The 20,425-nt window shown below is 39.4% G+C and overlaps 2 protein-coding genes across 3 annotated transcripts in view; both read right to left on the reverse strand.

Annotated features, from left to right (window-relative positions):
* Positions 1–16,564, reverse strand: LOC311580036 (uncharacterized protein). Of its 2 annotated transcripts, XM_084751194.1 has the most exons (16): positions 13,212–16,564; positions 11,236–11,271; positions 10,398–10,451; positions 10,201–10,254; positions 9,546–9,596; positions 9,384–9,437; positions 8,219–8,272; positions 8,004–8,051; positions 6,586–6,615; positions 4,917–4,948; positions 4,663–4,825; positions 4,313–4,350; positions 2,254–2,364; positions 1,643–1,682; positions 900–1,014; positions 1–245 (listed from the first exon to the last, which is right to left on the reverse strand). In XM_084751194.1, exons 1-16 carry the CDS (start codon positions 14,950–14,952, stop codon positions 71–73), a joined length of 2,796 nt encoding a protein of 931 aa, XP_084607320.1. In that variant the 5' UTR covers positions 14,953–16,564; the 3' UTR covers positions 1–70. The 2 variants fall into 2 exon arrangements, with proteins under 2 accessions (XP_084607320.1, XP_084607321.1); XM_084751195.1 differs by lacking the exon at positions 9,546–9,596.
* The window catches only part of LOC311579772 (uncharacterized protein), a gene marked incomplete at its 3' end in the record, with an annotated part of 14,710 nt that continues 10,516 nt past the window's right edge, over positions 16,232–20,425 (reverse strand). The window contains exons 3-4 of the mRNA XM_084750615.1: positions 16,330–18,674; positions 16,232–16,261 (exon numbers count right to left, since the gene is read on the reverse strand). Coding sequence (XP_084606741.1) covers positions 16,232–16,261; positions 16,330–18,192 — 1,893 coding nt within the window. The 5' untranslated portion in view covers positions 18,193–18,674. The remainder of the gene's footprint in view (positions 16,262–16,329; positions 18,675–20,425) is intronic.

The following is a 20,425-nucleotide window of genomic DNA, read 5'->3' on the forward strand; positions in this document are numbered from 1 at the left end:
TTTCACTCTTTAATGATTGCTTTTTTTTTCTCTTCTAAAATAAGTACAACAGGAAAGGCAGTACAGAGTTTTAACTGGCTGTAGACTGTTTACACTGGTTCACACAAGAGCAGCTTGTCGTGTGCCTGTATTGGTAGCTGGTGGTGCTGCCGTTAGGGCAATCAAGGTCAATGTGCCTGACCTCGTGGTTTTCTTCACGGCAGCAGGAACATGAATTCTCCAATTGGTAGGTCTTATAATTATAACTAAAAGAAAGGGATTCAGTAGTAAACATTTCAGAATATCTGCAAACATTATACATCTTGACATCAATGCTCATATCCTAATGACTTCCCTACATGGCTTAATAGCCTTTACTTACTATGCTCCTTCTTTATACCTTGTGTCCCTTCCAACTACAAAATTTTAAAGTAGATCAGTGACAATTGGCCATTGAGATAAAAATGAGATTAGAAAGAAATAGTTATAACTGCCTAGTGGGAACATTGTGGTGCAAAAATATAAATAAGGTGTTTTAAATCAATATCAAATTATAATTATTTTAACTAAGTTAATCTATATGTAAGATTGTACATTAAGGAAATATAATGCTGTTCTAAAATTCAACTTTCAAAATTGTTTGAGCAATGTGTTTCTTTAAGTAAGTACTTTATATAGCCACAGTAGGAAAATGAATGCATTAACCACAAATACGTTCAACGTCTTTAGAAAATGACGTCAGAATAACTAAATGCTGAAGTCATTACTTTTAGTCCTTGGGTCTTAGTGTTCTGTATATTTTTTCATTGTGTCCTAATCAGGGAGTTCTTTCATGTCAAACTCCCCTATGTGATGTTGCTTGATATTCTTTATAAGCACCAAGTTAATTAATGCATGGAGCACATCAAAGGGAAACTCACTTGAGCTTGGCGGTCCCCTTGCAATCTCCTACACATCTTGCCATCTCAACCTTCTTCTTACAACCATTGTACTTAATGGTTACGTTCACAGGAGAAGTTCTGCATTCACTGTTACCTAAAGCAAAGTGCGCGGCAGACAAAGTGAGATTTAACCTTTAGCACTTACTAGGTGTACTTCATCTCAACCAACAGGAAAAGGTGTATCCACTACCTCACTATGGTATTAAGGGAGATAACCATCTCAGCCCCTGCTCTGAAAAAGAAGCCAGTTAAAACTTGGACAGGCATTGTCTCCTTGTTGCTAAGACAATGGCAGGTGAAAGAGGAAGTGATACTTAGTAGAAAGAGAAAGGGGACAGTCAGGGCAGAGAGAAACTGATGGGACATTACGGATGGGGGAGTGTGGTCTTACTGCTGATTACATAACCTTGGGTTCTAATATACAGATTTACAACACAGCCTGCTGCTGTGAGGGTAGAGAAGTAGTCTGGCTATTTGCATAGGAATAAAAAGTTTCCTTGTAAACACAATCACTTATGATTTTTATAAGAAAAGTTATTACTATCAATTAATAACTGTAACACCCCTTGCAAGCATATGAGTCGGCAGGTTATACTATAACCCAGATTTCTGTATTTTAATAAAAGTGGCCAACCTTCTATTAATGATTCGTTGTTCTGTCTCAAAGACATACTACTTTTTCAACCATTTAGGTATGTTTCTATATAGAGAAGTTAACTTACATGTATAGCAACATTTCTTTGAATCATAGGTTCTGTCTTTCTGTAGGATTAAAAAAAATTAAGGTATTTAATATTGAATGAAATGTAACATTTCTTAATGTACTAAAGTAGCAACAGGAAGGGGAAACTGAATGAGAAGAACATGCTGTCCTCAACTCTATTGACAGTTCATCACAGTTCATCATCCCCACTCCATTTGCAGGGAACCTAACACCTTCTTCTGACCTCTGAGGGCACCATGCATGTGCATGGTACACATACATACACACACACATACATGTAGGTAAACCATTTGTACACATAAGTTAAAATAAATAAACATAAAGTATCTGAATTTTTGTAATTACCTACTTTTAGAATAGCATTAAAAGAAGTTTTATGGAGCTAGAAAAACAAAGGCCTTTCTTGTTCTGAAGATTATACTCACTAAAGCTGATAATTCTGGAGTCTCATGGCTCTTGATTCATGAATTTGCATAAATATCCATGAAACTAACAACAGATTTCTATCTCTTGACCAATGGTCAAAGTTTCCAAAGGAGCACAGAGGTGAGAAGGGTCTGAGTTGAGCTTCGGGTGACCTTGCTTGCTTTTGTTAAGACCAGGGCTTACCTCTGCACACCAGGTTTGCTTTGGGCAGTCCTGAACCACAGCCACCAAGCCAGTGCTGTTGCAGGTGTAGGAGACACAGGGGTTCCTAGGGTCCTCAAAGGACGAACCAACCTGAAAGGTAAGTGGGGGGAGAAGAAAAGTTGTTTGCCTTGGGATCTCTTTAATTTACCAGTTAAAAACTGGTCAAAACAACAACAACAACAAATACAATTTCTGGTCTGAGTTATCTGTGAAGGGGCATTTTCAGTGGTCAAGTAAGCACTTAAGGAAAGCTGGTCTACATATCTTCAACTTCAGGGAATGAATCAAAATTCTCTATTGGGAGCACAGAATGCATCAAGATTCCCACTCTTCAAAATAAAACTTAACGATAGCCACTGTTCTCTATGTCTAAGAATAGTCTGCAAGAAATGATGTTTTATTGTCTGCAAGGAGTGCATCACTAGTTGTGCTCTGTGCTTCAAGGAAAAAATAGGACATCCAAACGTAGACAAGGACACAAAAGAGGTTTGTTGAATTAAGACTCATGGGTCCACAAGATGTCTTAGCAGGTAAAACCACTTCCTGCAAGATGGAAGGATAAGGTGAGTCAGATCCTAGGAATCCATTGTAGGAAGAGAGGACTGATGCTTATGAGATACCCTCGGCCTTCACACATGTGCCACGGTGCATGCCCATGCCGCAATAATACATGGAAACTTAAACAAGGACTAATAGGGCTGCAGAGGTGGCTCAGTCGTTAAGAGTAGTTAACTGCTGCGTTTCCAGAGGACCAGGGTTTGGTTCCCAGCACCCACATGGAGGATCTATACTTCACTTCCAGGGAATCCAGTACCCTATTCTGCCCTCTGAGGACACCAAGAACTCATGTGCTGCACATGCATAGATACAGACAAAACACTTACACACAGAAATAAAAAAAAAAACACAAATAAATATCTAAAGCGGGGCTAGTGTCAATCCTCCCAAGATTACTCCTCAGTTCAATTGTTGCTAGAGCCCTTCGGACTGTTTTGTAATTAATTTCCTTCCAACATTCAAACCACAGTCTGAGAACTGGCATTTAATTTAGGTAAGTGGGTTCTTGATCTTCCTAATGCTCCTCATGTTGTGATGACCCCTATCCATAAAATTATTTTCATTCCTGCTTGATAACTGTAATTTTGCTACTGTTTTGAGTCATAACATACATATGTGATATGCAACCCAATGAAATGATCATTTGACTTCCAGGGGGTTATGACCTACAGGCTGAGGACCTCTGGTTTAGGATCTTAGGCAGGAAGATAAATTACCTCATAAACTGAATTTTTACTATTTACATTCTTCTGCATATAAATTGTTGGTGATTCTCTTTTTGTCTATCTCCATTACGTTTTATGGTTTCTAATGTCACACCAATTTCAGCAATGGAACATTGCAAAGATCAAACTGGAGTTTGAATGGGGCAAATGATTTGTGAAAATAACACGCCCACCCTGTTATATGTTTCGTAGCATGCCTCATCTATTTTAGTTGGCAGTTTAAGCATTTAGCAACACCAGTTGAGAGTACTTACATCAATTTGGGAATCCACGGTTTTCTGAAACCCTTTCTGGAAAGTTAAGCCCTGCCCTAAGTGTGAGCTCAGTGGTCCAGACCCAGCCCTGTACAGGCTAAGCCCCTTAGTGGGTGGAACCCTTGTGTTTTCTTGTTTGAACTCTGGCAGTTTGGCCATCTGATCTTTCTGGTTGTAATTACAGTTGAATTCTCTCTGTTCATTGATTTGAATGTCATACGGTATGTCTTCTCCATCTGGCAGGACCCTGGGGGAGATTCTGTTTAGAGACCAACTGTTGGCTGGTTAATGATCGAGAGCACCACTTCCTTTGCAAGGAGCATGGCAAGTGCTCTTGTTGTATGTAAACAGTGTGGACAAGGAAAGACTTAACTTTGAACCTGACCAAAGTGTTTTTAAAATTGTTTTTTTATTATTATACCTTGAAAATCCCTTGGTGTGGCTTAGTATTGTGCTTATTCATGTGATTATATAAATAAAGTAGAGGAAAAAAAGGCTTACCTCATAATCAATATTGTTAAATAAACATGTTCTTGGTTCTGAAAAATAAATGTAATATACTTCTTTATTATTTAGGAAGGAGAAATTGTAGATGAGATCACACTCATCGACAAATTATGCATCCTTAAAATATTATCACTGCCTTTTAACCTATTGGTACTGTTAATATCTCTTAACTCTGGGAAATTTTTTTATTACAAACAATGATAAGTTTTAAGAAATACTAATTGTTTCATTTATCAGATCCTAATGTCATGTGTGGCATCGTAGCTCAAGATTACCCCTTGAGTGTGTATAACTGAGGAAAACAATTACAGATTTAGTTCATATAATGTATTAGAGACACATACCACAGTGGCCAATTTCACAGCAGGATTCATTCGATTTGAATGTCACAAGCTTCTCTCCAGATTTGCAAGTAGGTGGAGGTGGACACTCTTTGGGTTTACAGTCTACGGCCTGAGCTTCAGTACAGGTGCATTGATGGCAATTCGATGTCCATACGTCCCCAGGCTGCAGATAAGAACCATGTTTAGACTTTTTTTTCCACAAAAAAAGGCAGAAAGAAAATTTAGATTAAAGCAGAACGGAACTGTATACTTACAGACTTCTGTTCTCCCAGTGGACCGTAACATGCTGTTAATATAAAGTGATAAATATGAATTACATTTTGCAAATTACAATCACTTGCTATTTATAGATAACCAACAGGGGGCCCATAGAGTAGTTGACACCAGGACTTTAAAGGCCAATTTGTGGAAACATTGTGTCTGAAGGTGGATAAATCACACCCTCCTGCTCTCAGCTAAGTGTTTTGCATAAGTGTGTGTGTGTGTGTGTGTGTGTGTGTGTGTGTATGTGTGTGTGTGTATGTGTACACTGTCCAGCTCACTGTTGTATAAAACTGCTTTCTGTCTCTACAATCCAATAAATACCAAGACATTATCATTGGCAAATCTAAAGATTTCAAATTTCCTTAACCAGTCGTTTGAATTTCCTGTCAGAGGTGACACTCACTTCACATTCAAGAGGATGTATGTTCTTTCTTTCAACTTAGTGTCCATCTGGAAAACCCTATTCATCCGAAAAGCTCTTCTTACACCTTTCATTTTGTCTCTAGGCTTTTCAATGGGACTTTTTCCTCTGTGATGTGCAACACTGGGTAGAAGGCTTCTACCTCCTTTTGCCTCTTTGGCCATGAGCTGTGGACACCACTCTAGCTCTGTGAACACAGTCTCTAAACAGAGCTGTAAAAACTCCAACATAAACGCACAGCACAGGCTATGTCTTCTTGCCCCAGGCACTTCTCTTCTAGATTAAAGTATTCTTTCAATTATTAAAGCATCGGATTTAGGAGCAATGCTTGTTAATTGCACTCTGTCATCCAAACTGCCTCTAAGTCCCCATGTCTTGCCCTAGCTTTCAACCTTGCCTTTGTTTGTTCATGGCTAATCCTCCTCCTCCTCCTCCTCCTCCTCATCATCAAGTCAGCAGCTCAATGGCTTAGATTCTTTTCTGGCTCAATCCGTTCTCTATACCAAAACTATGGCTATTGTTTTAGTGCCTAATTATCTAATTGTTTTTATTTTAAATGTTCATATTCTAAAATAAATACTTAATTCTGGTTTCCAATGTCTCCCATATTAAAGCTGCTTCCTTAATCAGCTCTGCTCTCTAATTTATTGGCCCTAGAATGCTCTGTTTACTGCCCTCAAATTCCAATTCTACAACTTGCGTTCTTCATAGAACATGTATTTACTTCACATTGTGAATATTACTGCCTGTATTATATGAAAACTATGTTTTAAATTTTTTCCTTTTCCTCTAAGTCAGGTTAAAACTATTTTCTATTTTAACCGCTCACTGCAAAGTACATTACATTATCTTAAAGTAGTAGGAAATCAATAAAGTTCCCAGAAATTATTAAACTCAGGCACATCTGTGATGTTCAGCTAGAACAGAACCCCCAAAATGTTCTCTTGAATATTTATTAAGTGCTTACTGTTAGGAGAGCAGTTGCATTCACTAGCTTTTATTATGATATGTCTCTTCATGAAAGAGCTAGCAAGTGAACTGGTATGTATTGTTTGGCTGCATTTGTTTGCGGAGGAGAAAATAACTATTATACATTGTTTGGCAAGTAAAATCAAGAATCATGGCCTTGGTTCATTCTAAAATATTCCGTGACCAGTCATGTACTACAGGGACTTCAGGCAGCGGAAGTACAAGAAGGCTCGTCACTGAAGAATTACTCTGCAGTGAGGTGCACTCACCTGGGGCTGGTGAAAGGGTCCCTGGGCACGCTGTGAAGATAGAAAATCCGTTAGTCTCTCGGGTTTTTGGAATGGTGTCATGGTGTTGGGGAAATATATTTACCTGATTCGTTCCTATAACTCTGAAATAACTGGCTACATGCCCAGTGTGGCAGATACACCACCTGTCTCCACTCTGTGTTGTTTATGGCATTTTGACATTCTGCTATTGTACAGTGTTTCTTTTTGGGGGTCTCAAATTGTCACGGAGAAAATAAGAATAACCTTGAAAATTTTCTTGGACAAAATTCTGACAAAGAGGCCAGTGAGTAAAGAGTAAGGGATGATTTGGTTCTATTCCCCCCCTCCAGATGTATTAAATGCTTTGATTTGGTTCTATCCCCTCCAGATGCATTAACCAGATAATGTGAATTCATCCTTTGAGCTTCTATGCTTCACAGATACGGGCCGGCCATATTTTCAAAACTCTAATTTCAAATTTTAATTCAAAATTTCTGAAAGTCAAATTTATACTGTTATCCCATCCTACCAAAGGGGAAAAATAAAACAAAAACAAATGAAACAAAACTGACATTTTTTGGTTGGGCATTCTTGAAAGAAAGTTAAATTTTCTACATGTTTATTTAAAGCAACTCCACCAACTAATTGTTACCAAAAACTAATAATAAAGTAGTAAACTAAGTGAAATTTAAAAGATTAGATGTCTCTAACTCTTTGTTCAGGCAATCTAAGATAGCTCCTAATTATAATAATAGTAGAATCTAGCAATAGAAGAGAAAAATGATGAGAATATATATATATATATCAGAATAATCTGATATGCACACTGCTGTTACAGTCTCTTCTTCCAATGCCTCTGGGTATGTCAGTCTCCTCATAAAACTAAGATGGGATCTTGTTTGTTGAAAGGATACAGTCACATTTAAATTTAGAGCTAAAGCCTTTCACACACTTTTCTGTATTTTCTAACCTTCCTCCTTGACCCTCGTACTTGGATCACCAGCATGTGGCTGATCCCAGAACTCACCCATGCATCCTCCTGTCTCAGCTTTCATGTTTGGTAGAAGTTTGCTGCCCACCTAGCCAGGATCAAACTCAGCCGTCTTTATTCTGGTGCCTTCACTCATGACCACCAATTAGAAAACAGTAAAGGAACCCTCTGCTCTCCTCCTCTACGGAATCATACTTTTTGTATGTTTGCATGTAACAGTATTACCTGTGCCTCTAATAACCTATGTCTGCACTAGAAATGTTACAACATGGCAGTCCCTGCTCCTTGCTGATGGTCTTACTTTTTTCTTTTCTTTTTATTTATTTATTACTCTTTATGTGCACTACAGAGCCTATTGCACTATTGCATTTTAAGTACAGGAAACATTAATGGACCATGAAGCGATTGGAGGTCTTCTCATACTGACCTGTTGTATTTTCAGTGTCTTGACTTTCTGTTGCTCTCACAGTGGTTTCTGGGATGAGAGGGATAAAAACACAATGTTTTACTCACAATAATAAGAATCCATGTCATGCCTGTGTGTTCTTCTCATTAATTCATGTGCAAGGAGGACCCCCCCCCCATATGGAAGAGATTAATTTCATAGGATCCATTTGAGTCTACTGGATCTTTCAGTTTTACCTGGTTGTGATATATAGGGGCTGGTTGTGACTCTAGCTGCTCCTGAAGTGGAATCTGCAAAAGGAATTAAATAGATGATTCCAGGACCAGTACCATGCCATAAGCTTCCTTTCAGGGAACTCAGATGGAGTCAGGCATGTGGCACAGCCCGGAAGCCTGAGATAGGATAGCAAGTCTGAGACCAGCATATGGCACATAGGGAGACCTTCTTTCAGAACAGCAGAGAGGTCCAAGGATTGGTGGAGGGCGGGAAGAACTGTGTTTATATGTCATCAGAGCAGACAGTCTAAAAATATTGTGAGCTTAACTAACTTCTTTCTCTTTCTTGTTGAAAGTATTTGTGTGGAAAGTCATAGGTATAATGGTTGCTTCCCTGGGGGATCAACAGAGCACTAGCTTCACAACAGTACTGGAAAAGCTATGTGGATCTGACTCATCAGAGGACCTTTTGCCAAATCACTGCCTCTGAAGGAATGAACCATCTCAAGTCTTGCTCCTTCCCATGAATCACTGGGGTTCCCTCTCTATAGAGTAGACTGAAGAGATGCCTGCTATGACGGGGGTTCATGAAGAAGAAAGGGATGACCATTCTGAACTGTATGCATCAGTTACTTATATTGCTTTGATTTTATTCTGTTTAAAACAGAATTCTTTGACTCTGGAACTCTAGAATGATATTGACACTGCCTTGCCCAATTTCAAGCTCTGCGAGCTGAAGCTCCCCCAGGTGAAACCACCTTGCTCAGTCTTAAATAAGAAGGCTGCCAAAATGATACATTTTTTTTTCATCCCACTAATATTTTTCAAGTGTCTCCTTTATGTGACTTTGTGTTCAACCCTGGGCTGTAGTAGTGAGCAGGGCACTCAAGGATCTCTCTCATTCCAGCACGTGGGAACCAGAAGGGAAGAAAATCATAAGAAAACTCAGGCTCAATGTTATATGGACTTTTTGAAGGGGGGGGAGGTAAATTGTATGTAATAATTGTGGTCCTGATAGGCAGACTCTGGCAATAGGTAGTGCTTTCAACCCTGTAAGGCTCAGGGGCTGCAACCTATAGTCTATGGTCATGGCATGCCTGCAGGTTGGATCCACAGGGAAAATGTCGCTCTTTTCCTCAGCCTACCTTCTCACATTCACTACAGCCTTCACAGAGTAACAGCTCACCTGTCCGAACTTCTCCTTGGGTAGTTTCACTGCCTCCTGTGGAAGTTGTGGCCTCTGAGAGAGAAAACAGAGAAAGGAGTAAGATTGCAGTCTAGGAAAGTATACACTGTATACTGCTATAATAATTCAATGTCCACATCTGTTGTGTGTTTCCATAATTACCAGTACTAGATCCCGTTGGTTCTTTAGTTTCAGAGACTGCAACAGTGGTACCTAAACCAAGAACCCAATGGACTCATGAGTTCAATTGTGTGCCTAGCAGTTGATTCAAATAGGAACCACAGCTCTACAAAGCCACTGCTGAGACCTGCCATGCTAGAAGCTGCCCCATGTCACGATTCTACACCAAGTCTACTGAGACAGCTGTGAACCATAGTGTCATTTACTTAGAATGTACACGGTCATTACTCTAGATGCATGATCATCTAGCACAGAGGTTACCAACCTTCCTGATGCTGTGACCCTTAAATACAACTCCTCATGTTGTGGTGACCCCCAATCATAAATTTATTTTTTTGTCACTATTTCATAACTGTAATGTTGCTACTGTTATGAACCATAATGTAAATATTTTTGGAGCTAGTGGTTTGCCAAAGGGGTTATGACCCACAGGTGAGAACCACGGAGCTTGTGTGTGCTCTTCTTGTGAGCTTGCAGCAATAAAGGAGGCAATACAAGGTGTGTTTGTTTGTTTGTTTGCTTGTTTGTTTGTTTGTTTTGCTCTTCCCTATAATTTTCTTATCAACTAAGCTTATTAAATAGTGTGTTTTCAGAAGATTTGAAGGAGTTACTAGAAGGGAAGGTACAAGCCTTTCACCTGTGGATGCTTCACTCTTTACTGTTCCACTTCCTTGTGGGGAAGTTGTGGCCTCTGAGAGAACAAAAGAGGAAAGAAATTATTGGCAAATATTTAAGGATGACAGAAAACACCCTGTGGTCCTCTTTCCAGGAAGCAGAGGCAGCATCCATTGATGAGAAGGCACATGGAATATTCACATCACGTCCTTAACTCACCTGTTTTCGAACTGTGTGGGGTAACGGTTGTAGCGGAGGTAAGGCCAGTGGTGACTGAAACACAGAAGGGGGTGTCAGCATTATGGTGGCTTTTGTTGGCCTCTAAATGACTTACTCCTCAGAAGTCTACAGAGTCTCATGTAGACTCCTTTCCCTTGCACCTGCTATGATGGTTATTCTCCACTGATTATCCCATTTCAAAAGCAATCAGAGGGCTCAGCTTCTCAACTTGAAGCAATATTCCTAATTCTAGAAGAGGAACACAGGTGGATTGCTCCTGCACACATTTATTTACTGCCCAGAAGCAAAAGGCAATGGGTTAGTAGGTTTGTTGGAATTTTTAAATATCAAAAGTACTAATTATTAGTACTGCTTTGGGGACATAGATATCTGTATCTAGGGATGTTTCTATGGCTAATTTATGTTAACTCTACCTTTCAGGAAAGAGATCTTCTGAATATCTTAATGTCATTTTTTGTACAGGAGAAATCCTACAGATCATCCATCATATTTTAATAGAGACTACTGGGAGATTCTTTTAAAAACGGGCATGGTGGTGCATGCTTTTAATCACCGTACTCTGGGAGGTAGAGGTAGGCAGATCTCTCTGAGTTTGGGGCCAGCCTGGTCTAGAAAATGAGTCCAGGAAGTTCAAAGAAACTCTACTCAAAACAAACAAACGGTGTCAAAAATCTCCCAGTAGTCTCTATTGAAATAGGATGGATTATAAGCCTGGGCTACCCTCCCCATTCCAGCTAATATTTTTGAACTTTTAAGGGGAAAAGACAAGAACAGTATGTTGATATACATTGTACATACATAATATTGTGCAACTTACATGGAATTAGTATGTCTGAAATTTCTTCAAATGGTCCTAGTAAAGAAAAGATAGAGTCAGGATGAAATATATTACAACATGGTCCTTTAAGAAATCATCTCAGTTAGAAATCATCAAACTAAATCAAGCCATAAATGTCTTCACAACTGTAGTACTTCCTTACTATAACTAAAGATTAAGTCTTAAAATGGTAACCCTTGCAGCTATTTCATCACTTTTCAGTGGTAGTGTTTTACATTTGGAATAAACCATCTAGTTTATTTTTGTTTAAATTCATAGTTTGAATAATGAATATTTAATTTATTTGAGTTTCATTTAAGTATTTAATTCCTTTCTAGAACCCTGTTTGAATAAATGAAGCCTAAATCTTTGCCAGAAAAGAGTAAGTAATCTAGTCCTTAAGTCTACAGATTTAACCTCAAGATCTGTTCTTTCAATTTATTTGTTAAAGCCTCCATCCTGTGTAACACTCTGCAAACTAAGAGATTCTTGTTATTAGGGTGTTTTATCTTATTTTAATATGTATGTATGTTTTATTGCTTACATATATGTGCTGTGGGGTGTAAATGTGCGTGCGTGCGTGTGTGTGTGTGTGTGTGTGTGTGTGTGTGTGTGTGTGTGTGTGTGTGTGAATTGCCTGTTGAAGCAAGAATCAGATATCAGATCCCCTTGGAACTTGAGTTATAGCCAGTGATGAACTACCAAGCAAATGCTGGAAATTGAACCCTGGACCACTGCAAGAGCAGCAAATGATCTTAAGTGCTGAGCCTGAGCCATTTCTCCAGCTTCTGTTGCTGTTGCTGCCATTGGTGCTGCACTATTGCTGCCACTAGTTGTTGTTGTTGTTGTTGTTGTTGTTGGAGGTGTTGATGTCGGTGGTGTTTGTGAGGGTGTGTGTGTGCTAGGATGGGTTATGTGCCATGAGTCCCACGTGGAGGTGAGGGAACCACTTCGCCAAATCTATCCTTCCCCTTTACATGGGTTCTGTCACTCAAACTTAGTCTACAGATTTATGTGGCAAGAACCTTTACTGATTGAGCCATCTTCTGGCCTAAAAATTAAATTTTTTCCAGCATTATGGTTCTAGGTATCTTCATATTCTATACATTTAATTCACAGTAACCTTAAAAACAGAATTTATTTCCTGATTAAGCTCTGTGGAGACAGCTGTCTATTCTTTCACGAAAACTCTCCATCACCTAACAAGATATGAAACACAAAATACTAGACAAGTTTTATATGATCTTCAGATTGATTATTTAAATCATCCCCATTGGTATTATGAGATTTCCCAGGCAACCTCATACGAAATGGAAGGCAGGGTCATATGCTCATTCACCCTTGCCTGACTTTTCAGGTGCAGTTATTTGGTCATGCCCTCGTTTGTGACAGTGGTGGATCTACATGGTTCATTTTCTATTCATGGTTAAATAATAATATTATATATGTTTTTAGTAAAACCAGTGAACATTCTGTCATGTATTTCAAATTCATATATTGAGAGAATAGACCATCTCCTAATAATTTCTTGTAAAAATTCAGATTCTTGGTTATATAACTTAACTTCATCATAGGTTGAGCCTCAAACATGCTTGTGGTTAGAGCCCACAGATAAGCCATATATGCTCTGATATCAGAAAGCACAGTAGAGAGCACAAAGCTTCCCGTGTGCCTGTCTGTGTCATCGTGCTGTACCAGGGTTTGTTATTTTATATAAGAAAGATAACAAATTTCTCATGAAGTGTGAAAATTCACAAGATAATACAGGCGTTTTGGCGGCCATGAGTATCCAGCAATTTCAGGACTGAGTAGCTTATTTAAATATTGTAACATTGTTATAAAATAAATGGATATGAGAAAAAATATTTTAACCTTTTATACATACCCCAATAGGAATTAGGGCAACCATCACCTTGGCCACATGAAACCCTCTACTTTCAGCTAATCAGACTTGCCTTCAATTATTGTAGGCTCACCTCCTGGCACTCCAGTAGTATTTCTTCTGGTGGTTCTGTCATGTGCCTGTGGGGTACTTTCCAGGATTTCAGTGGATAAAGTGGATGTCAGTGTGTTTCCAGGTGATGGCTCAAGTGTTACAGTCAGTCTAGTTGATGGCTCTAATGTTGAAGTCAACTCATGAGAGGTGCCTGGAGATTTTGATCCTGGGGAAGATGAACTAGATGCACCAGTAGTTGCAGATGTTTGCCCAGAAGACACTGATGCTCCAGGTGATAATGCACTTGAAACTGATTTTTCAACATTTGACAAAGTTGTCTCTGTGACTCCAGTTGATGCACCAGATATCACAGAACCAGTTACTGATGTTCCAGTTGTTACCCGTTCTTTACTTGATGATACAGTGGTTGATGATTCTCCAAATGATGAAACATTACTCACTGTTACACTAGTTAAAGGTTTTCCTGGGTAAGTAACTGTTACCCTAGTTGTTTCTGGTGCTTGAGAGGATGGTCCAGCTGTTGTTGATTCTTCAGATAATGGTGAAGTTTTCTCTGTCACTCTAGTTGACACACTAGTTGTTCCTGTTCCAGTAATGGTTTTGTTAGTTGTTTTTGGTCCCTGAGATAATGAAGTTGCACTTGTCTGAGGATGTCCAGTTGTTGATCTAGTTGGGTCAAAAATTACAGTTGTTCTCACAGTAGTCTGAGATGGCTGTGTTGTTGTGTCACTCACATCAGATGATAGTTGAGATGTTACAGTCACTCTAGGTGTCTGGCCTGGTGTCACAGTTGAGAGATTGTTTTTCACTGTACTTCTGGAAACAGAAACTGATGGACTAGTAGATGCTGTGTTCCCAGGTGTTTGTGCAGATGTCACTGCCTCGCTAGCTACTTGTTCAGTTGTTGTTCTTTCTCCAACTGATGATGAAGGTGTCCCTGTTGTTTCAGTTGATCTAACAGTTGTTGCTCTATTAGAAGTTGATACTCCACTTGTTTCAGGTGCAGGAGACGATGGTCCAGTTGTTGCTGATTCTCCAGGTGATGGTGAAGTTTGCTCCGTAACTCCAGTTGACACTCCAGTTGTTCCTGTTCCACTTACAGTTTCTTTAGTTGTTTCTGGTCCCTGAGATGAAGAAGGTTCAGTTGTACTTGGATGTGTAGTAGAAGATCTATTTGTGTCAAAAATTACAGTAGATTGCACAGTGCTCTCAGGTGACTGTGTGGTTGTCTCACTCACTTCAGGTGACTGTCCAGATGTTACAGTTGATTGAATATTTGTCCCTGTGTTTCCTGAAACTGAAACTGATGGACTGGTTGATGCTGTGTTCACAGGTGTTTGTCCAGATGTCACTGTGTCTCTAGGCACTGGTTTAGTTGTCTCTGATTCTCCAACTGAGGATGAATGTGTTCCTGTTGTTGTAGTAGACGTGCCAGTTGTTGCTGTTGCAGAAACGGACACTCCAGTTGTTTCAGGTACAGGGGATAATGGTCCAGGTGTTGTTGCTGATTCTCCAGGTAAAGTTGAAGTTTTTTCTGTCACACTAGTTGACACACTAGTTGTTCCTGTTCCAGTAACAGTTTCTTTAGTTGTTTTTGGTCCCTGGGATAATGAAGTTGCACTTGTCTGAGGATGTACAGTTGCTGATGTATTTGGGTGAGAAATTACAGTTGTTCTCACAGTGCTCTCAGGTGGCTGTGTTGTTGTCTCACTAACGTCAGCTGTTGGTGGAGATGTTATAGTTGATAGTTCAATTATCATTGTACTTCCAGAAACTGAAACTGACGGACTGGTTGATGTTGTGTTCCCAGGTGTTTGTGCAGATGTCACTGCCTCGCTAGCTACTGGTTCAGTTGTTGTTGTTTCTCCACCTGATGATGAAGGTATCCCTGTTGTTTCAGTTGATCTAACAGTTGTTGCTGTTTTAGAAGTTGATGCTCCACTTGTTTCAGGTGCAGGAGACGATGGTCCAGTTGTTGCTGATTCTCCAGGTGATGGTGAAGTTTTCTCTGTAACTCCAGTTGACACTCCAGTTGTTCCTGTTCCCCTTACAGTTTCTTTAGTTGTTTCTGGTCCCTGAGATAAAGAAGGTTCAGTTGTACTTGGATGTGTAGTAGAAGATCTATTTGTGTCAAAAATTACAGTAGATTGCACAGTGCTCTCAGGTGACTGTGTGGTTGTCTCACTCACTTCAGGTGACTGTCCAGATGTTACAGTTGATTGAATATTTGTCCCTGTGTTTCCTGAAACTGAAACTGATGGACTGGTTGATGCTGTGTTCACAGGTGTTTGTCCAGATGTCACTGTGTCTCTAGGCACTGGTTTAGTTGTCTCTGATTCTCCAACTGAGGATGAATGTGTTCCTGTTGTTGTAGTAGACGTGCCAGTTGTTGCTGTTGCAGAAACGGACACTCCAGTTGTTTCAGGTACAGGAGACAATAGTCCAGTTGTTGCTGATTCTCCAGGTAAAGTTGAAGTTTTTTCTGTCACTCTAGTTGACACACTAGTTGTTCCTGTTCCAGTAACGGTTTCTTTAGTTGTTTGTGGTCCCTGAGATAATGAAGTTGCACTTGTCTGAGGATGTCCAGTTGTTGATCTAGTTGGGTCAAAAATTACAGTTGTTCTCACAGTGGTCTGAGATGGCTGTGTTGTTGTCTCACTAACATCAGCTGTTGGTGGAGATGTTATAGTTGATAGTTCAATTATCGTTGTACTTCCAGAAACTGAAACTGATGGACTGGTTGATGATGTGGTCCCAGGTGTTTGTGCAGATGTCACTGCCTCACTAGCTACTGGTTCAGTTGTTGTTCTTTCTCCAACTGATGATGAAGGTGTCCCTGTTGTTTCAGTTGATCTAACAGTTGTTGCTCTATTAGAAGTTGATACTCCACTTGTTTCAGGTTCAGGAGACGATGGTCCAGTTGTTGCTGATTCTCCAGGTGATGGTGAAGTTTGCTCCGTAACTCCAGTTGACACTCCAGTTGTTCCTGTTCCACTTACAGTTTCTTTAGTTGTTTCTGGTCCCTGAGATGAAGAAGGTTCAGTTGTACTTGGATGTGTAGTAGAAGATCTATTTGTGTCAAAAATTACAGTAGATTGCACAGTGCTCTCAGGTGACTGTGTGGTTGTCTCACTCACTTCAGGTGACTTTCCAGATGTTACAGTTGATTGAATATTTGTCCCTGTGTTTCCTGAAACTGAAACTGATGGACTGGTTGATGCTGTGTTCACAGGTGTTTGTCCAGATGTCACTGTGTCTCTAGGCACTGGTTTAGTTGTCTCTGATTCTCCAACTGAGGATGAATGTGTTCCTGTTGTTGTAGTAGACGTGCCAGTTGTTGCTGTTGCAGAAACGGACACTCCAGTTGTTTCAGGTACAGGGGATAATGGTCCAGGTGTTGTTGCTGATTCTCCAGGTAAAGTTGAAGTTTTTTCTGTCACACTAGTTGACACACTAGTTGTTCCTGTTCCAGTAACGGTTTCTTTAGTTGTTTTTGGTCCCTGGGATAATGAAGTTGCACTTGTCTGAGGATGTACAGTTGCTGATGTATTTGGGTGAGAAATTACAGTTGTTCTCACAGTGCTCTCAGGTGGCTGTGTTGTTGTCTCACTAACGTCAGCTGTTGGTGGAGATGTTATAGTTGATAGTTCAATTATCGTTGTACTTCCAGAAACTGAAACTGATGGACTGGTTGATGATGTGGTCCCAGGTGTTTGTGCAGATGTCACTGCCTCACTAGCTACTGGTTCAGTTGTTGTTCTTTCTCCAACTGATGATGGTGTCCCTGTTGTTTCAGTTGATCTAACAGTTGTTGCTCTATTAGAAGTTGATACTCCACTTGTTTCAGGTGCAGGAGACGATGGTCCAGTTGTTGCTGATTCTCCAGGTGATGGTGAAGTTTTCTCTGTAACTCCAGTTGACACTCCAGTTGTTCCTGTTCCCCTTACAGTTTCTTTAGTTGTTTCTGGTCCCTGAGATGAAGAAGGTTCAGTTGTACTTGGATGTGTAGTTGAAGATCTATTTGTGTCAAAAATTACAGTAGATTGCACAGTGCTCTCAGGTGACTGTGTGGTTGTCTCACTCACTTCAGGTGACTGTCCAGATGTTACAGTTGATTGAATATTTGTCCCTGTGTTTCCTGAAACTGAAACTGATGGACTGGTTGATGCTGTGTTCACAGGTGTTTGTCCAGATGTCACTGTGTCTCTAGGCACTGGTTTAGTTGTCTCTGATTCTCCAACTGAGGATGAATGTGTTCCTGTTGTTGTAGTAGACGTGCCAGTTGTTGCTGTTGCAGAAACGGACACTCCAGTTGTTTCAGGTACAGGAGACAATAGTCCAGTTGTTGCTGATTCTCCAGGTAAAGTTGAAGTTTTTTCTGTCACTCTAGTTGACACACTAGTTGTTCCTGTTCCAGTAACGGTTTCTTTAGTTGTTTGTGGTCCCTGAGATAATGAAGTTGCACTTGTCTGAGGATGTCCAGTTGTTGATCTAGTTGTTGTTCTCACAGTGGTCTGAGATGGCGGTATTATTGTGTCAGTCACCTCAGATGATAGTTGAGATGTTACAGTCACTCTAGGTGTCTGGCCTGGTGTCACAGTTGATAGATCGTTTTTCACTGTACTTCTGGAAACAGAAACTGATGGACTAGTAGATGCTATGTTCCCAGTTGTTTGTCCAGATGTCACTGCCTCTCTAGCTACTGGTTTAGTTGTTGTTGTTTCTCCAACTGATGTTGAAGGTGTCCCTGTTGTTACAGTTGATCTGCCTGTTGTTGCTGTACTAGAAATTGAAACACCAGTTGTTTCAGGTGCAGGAGAGGATGGTCCAGTTGTTGCTGATTCTCCAGGTGATAGTGAAGATTTCTCTGTAACACCAGCTGTTGCGGTTTCAGTTATAGTTTCTTTAGTTGTTTTTGGCCCTTGCGATGATGAATATCCAGTTGTCCTTGGATGTTCAGTTAATGATATAGTTGGGTCAAAAATCACAGTTGTTCTCATAGTGCTCTGAGTTGAAGTTGTGAATGTCTCTGTAACTTCACGTGATAGTCCAGATGTTATAGGCACTTTAGGTGTCTGGCCTGATGTCTCAGCTGATTGATCCCTTGTCCCTGTACTTCCTGAAGCTGAAACACTAGTTGTTGCTGTGTTCCCAGGTGTTTTTCCAGATGTCACTGCCTCTCTAGGCACTTGTTCAGTTGTCCCTGTCCCTACAGCTGATAGTGGATGTGTCCCTGTTGCTCCAGTAGATCTGCCAGTTGTGGTTGTTCCAGAAACTGATACTCCAGTTATTTCAGGAGACTGAGATGATGGTCCGAGTGTTACTGCTTCTCCTGGTGATGGTGAAGTTTTCTCTGTAACTCTAGTTGACAGTCCAGTTGCTCCTGTTCCAGTAACAATTTCTTTAGTTGTTTTTGGTCCCTGAGATGATGGAGGTCCAGTTGTCCTTGTTTCAGGAACTGATACTATAGTTTTTTCTTGTGCTTAAAATATAGAACAAAAAAAAAGAACTTTAAAATCCGGATAGAAAAATGGCCAAAAGAATTTGCAGACCTATTAGACTTATACCTGAATTCTCAATGTAATCTGTGAAAGACATAAAGGTCTAGATAAGTGTGCTGCCTACTTCGTAAGAACACACATGCCAGCCTAGTCTACTATACCCAGCAAATGTTTCCATTAGAATATATGGAGGAAAAAAAAGTCATGATAAAGTTAAATTTAAACAATATCTATCTGCAAATCAAGACATACAGAAGGTGTTAGAAGAGAATCTAAAGCCTAGTCTGAAGAAAGGAAACACCCAAACATACACACACACACTCAAGTATATCACTACTATCCTTAACAACAATGAAAATAAAAGGAATCAACAATTTTTAGTCACTTTTATTTCTCAACATCAATATTTCTCAATAAAAAGTCACAGACTAGCAGAATGACAAAACAAACAAACAAAAAAAAACAAAAACAAAAAATAATCACCCCAAAAAGAGCAGGGTCCTTCTTTCTGCTTTATCCAGGAAACCCTTCTCAACATGAACCATAAACATTAACTCAGGGTTAAGGACTGTAAGAAAAATATCCTAAGCAAATAGATCAAATAATTAAGCTGGGGTAGTCATTTAATATCTAGCAAAATAGACCTCAAACCAAAATAGAAAGATACTACATTCTCATCAAATCTACCAAGAATCTACCTTAATCCTTAACATCTATGCCTCTAACACAAGGGCACCCAAGTTTGCAAAAGAAACTCTCCAACAGCTTAAACCTCATATTGATACCCAAGTGCTGATAGTGGGAGACTTCAATACCCTACTCTCAGCAATGTACATGCCATCCTGACAACAACTAATTAGAGAAATACTGTACACTTAACATATATTTACAGAAAATTTTATTCCAACACAAAAGAATTCTTCTATGCATCACAATAAAACTTTCTCTGAAGTTGGCCACATACCCAGACACAAAGCAAACCTCCACAGTTAAAAAAAAAATTGAAATAACTCTCTGTGTATTATCAGATCACCATGGATTAAAGCTAGATATCAACAGAAACCACAGAAGCTTACACACTCAAGAAAAATGAACAACTCTCTCTACTGAATGAAAAATAGGTCAAGACAGAAATAGAGAAGTAATCAAACTGAAGGCTGAAATCAACAAAATAGATACAAATGAATAATACAAAGAATCAATAAAACAAATAGTTGGTTCTATGAAAAAAATCAGCTGGATAGACAAACCCTTATCCAAACTGAAAGGCAGAGAAAGAATATCCAGATAAAGGAAGTCGGAAATGAAAAGAAATATATAAAAACAGAAACCCAGGAAATACTAGGAAAAGCAGACACATAAGGATGTTGTTTAGAATCTTTTATTCCACCAAGTAAATCTAAAAGAAAATCTAAAAGAAGTGGGTAATTTTCTTGGTAGTTTCCACTTACTAGATTTAAAATCAAGATCAGATAAATCATATAAATGGGCCATAGCTCTTAGTGGAATAAAAGAAGTCATTAAAAGACCCCCAACCAAAAAATGTCCAGGGCCAGATGGTTTTAATGCAAAATTCTACCAGATTTTCAAAGAAGACTTAATGCCAATAATCTTATAATTTATTCTTAAAAAATAGAAACTGAAGAACCATTGTCAAACATATTTTATGAGGCAACAGTTAGACCAAAACCTAAACCACATAAAAATTCAACAAATAAAGAAAATTACTGAT

Source organism: Acomys minous (genome assembly GCF_964271855.1).
Source record: "Acomys minous genome assembly, chromosome: 12".
Lineage (NCBI taxonomy): Eukaryota > Metazoa > Chordata > Mammalia > Rodentia > Muridae > Acomys > Acomys minous.